Below are 2,280 nucleotides of genomic sequence, written 5' to 3' on the forward strand. Positions count from 1 at the left end.
CAGTTGAGTCCTCAGACGATTGGAGTGTACGGAGGCAAAACCTTGCAAATGAAATGTGGAATACATGGAATGGAAATAGGGAATAAAGACATGTGATGAGCACATTATTTGTTTGTTTTTATCGTGTCATTTAATGTACTCAAGACATTATTTATTTATTGTGCTTGTGTAATGTATTGAATATGAACAACTAATGTGAGTACGTGTTTTTAAGATCCTTTTTATTCATTCATTCATTCATTTTTTAGAGCTGGAATGTTTTTCATCGCTTGTATAGCAGATTCATTGTTTTTCATCACTTATATCTTTTTTTGGTTTATTTTTTGTAGTAGATCATTTATCGTCATGAGTTCTACTACTACTTCAAGTGGAAAAGTAAGGGGAGGAAGGGGACAAAATAAGCGCTATTGGACAACTAAGGAGGATAACACATTGATGGAATGCTTGATGGAACTCCATCAGAATACCAATTGGCGAGGTGACTCAGGCTTTAAAAATGGATACTTGAATAAATTAGAAACTATGCTAGAAGTCAAACTTCCGAATTCTGGGTTGAAGGCATCACCCCATATTGAATCAAGGGTGAAGACTTTGAAGGGAAAATATGGTGTTTTAGCTGATGGATTATCTCAAAGTGGTTTTGGGTGGAATGAAGAGGAGATGATGTTGGTATGTGAGAAAAGTGTATTTGATGCATGGGCGAAGGTAAATCCAAGCATATCCTATTATGTGCATATCAAATGAAAAAAATACATATGTTATGCTATGTCTTTAATATTTATTTAAGAATACTAATGCAGGTATATATATATATATATATATATGTAATTGTAGAACAAAAAGGATGCAAGTGGTTTGTATGGCAAGTCCTTTCCACATTACTATACACTTGGAGAGATATTTGGAAAAGATTGTGCTATTGGAACAAATGCTGGAAATGCTGATGATGATGAAGAAGACGTTAGGCGAGATGATGCAAGTGTTCATCAAAATAGAAGTGTGGGTGATGATTTTATTGAGGAGATGTTTTCACATCCTGATGGTGGGTCACAATATGGGGGTTCAGAATATGAGGGATCTCGATTTGATGATGTTGAGGATTTAGAAAATGATGAAACAACTTTTACACAACCAAATCCCCAACCCTCAAGTGCCCAACAACGTGCCCAACAGAAGAGACCCGCACAAGATGTAGCAAGTGGTCCAAGTAATCCTCGTAGGAAGGTAAATGTTTTGAATGAAATGTCTAACAAATTTGGACTTATGACTGAAGCTGTAGCAGGAATGGCACCTCAACTTGCAAGCTTGGTTAATGTTCTTTCAACAGAGAAGGATCTTGCTGATATGCAAGCTAAACTTGGTGGTAAACTGAGGAAAATAGAATTCCTATCTCCTTTGCAAGTATTTCGTATCACCAATATTTTAGCCAAAGAGCACGATTTGCTGAGGGTCTTCTTTACCATGACCGATGAAGAAAAAAAAGATTATGTATTTAATCTTATGGAGCATGGCTTACAGTGATTGTTATTGATGAGTAATGGGCAAATGACTTACTAGGTTCATTATATATCTCTTCTTTTGGTAGTATAACTATTATGTATTTAATCGTATGAAGATTATGCAAGTTATTATTATTTGATTGTTTACTAGTTACGTAGGTGAAAGATATTTGTTTATTGAAGTTTATTTTTTCGTATGAAGATTTCTTTGATAACGGATTCCCGCTTACTGATAAAAAGCAAAAAGTGGTGTCTAGGTCTAGTGCCGAGGCCAAGTACCGTGGGATGGCTCAAGGTGTGTGCGAGTTACTATGGTCGAGAAGATTGTTGAGAGATCTTGGGTTTGGATCCCAGAAACCTTTTCTTTCAGCTGCGACTCGGCATCTTTGAGCAACCTTGACCTGTCTTTCTTGTCTGCTGCCTTGACTGCGCAATTAGCTTCCCTGCCTTGCTTTCCGCTTTTGGCACTAATGAGTGAGCTTCCTTTACAGCCGACTGAAGAAAGATAGGATTAATTACTTACTTTTTTGTTTAAACTTTTATGAAGAGCTAGCTGAGGTAATCCGATAGGTCCCAATTCAAAAAAGATTAAAAAGATTAGAGAAAGACTATCCTTTCTTTACACTTATAGGCTAGCAATCATCCTTGCTTCCTTCGGCTTGATTACGAACGAAGAAAGAGGCTTAAGGAGGGGCACGGCTTGATCATGTGTTACAGGCCGCGGAAGTGAAATGCCATTATTATCAATGATTATTGAGTTGATCCCCGTTCCCATCTTTCA

At 37.0% G+C, this 2,280-nt stretch overlaps 1 protein-coding gene across 1 annotated transcript; it reads left to right on the top strand.

Annotated features, from left to right (window-relative positions):
- The first annotated feature begins 345 nt into the window (after positions 1-345).
- Positions 346-1,535, top strand: LOC148919430 (uncharacterized). Its single transcript, XM_089047147.1, has 2 exons — positions 346-705; positions 835-1,535. Exons 1-2 carry the CDS (start codon positions 346-348, stop codon positions 1,519-1,521), a joined length of 1,047 nt encoding a protein of 348 aa, XP_088903273.1. The 3' UTR covers positions 1,522-1,535.
- The last annotated feature ends 745 nt before the right edge of the window (positions 1,536-2,280 follow it).

The sequence above is a fragment of the Prunus mume genome, linkage group LG2 (assembly GCF_029339155.1).
Source record: "Prunus mume cultivar Tortuosa linkage group LG2, ASM2933915v1, whole genome shotgun sequence".
In the NCBI taxonomy this organism is placed as follows: Eukaryota; Viridiplantae; Streptophyta; class Magnoliopsida; order Rosales; family Rosaceae; genus Prunus; species Prunus mume.

Bases quoted from the DNA above. Each gene is read 5' to 3' on its own strand.
- LOC148919430 (XM_089047147.1), top strand. From the start codon at position 346: ATGAGTTCTACTACTACTTCAAGTGGAAAAGTAAGGGGAGGAAGGGGA. The intron at 706-834 runs GTAAATCCAAGC...ATGTAATTGTAG, and splicing joins TATTTGATGCATGGGCGAAG to AACAAAAAGGATGCAAGTGG.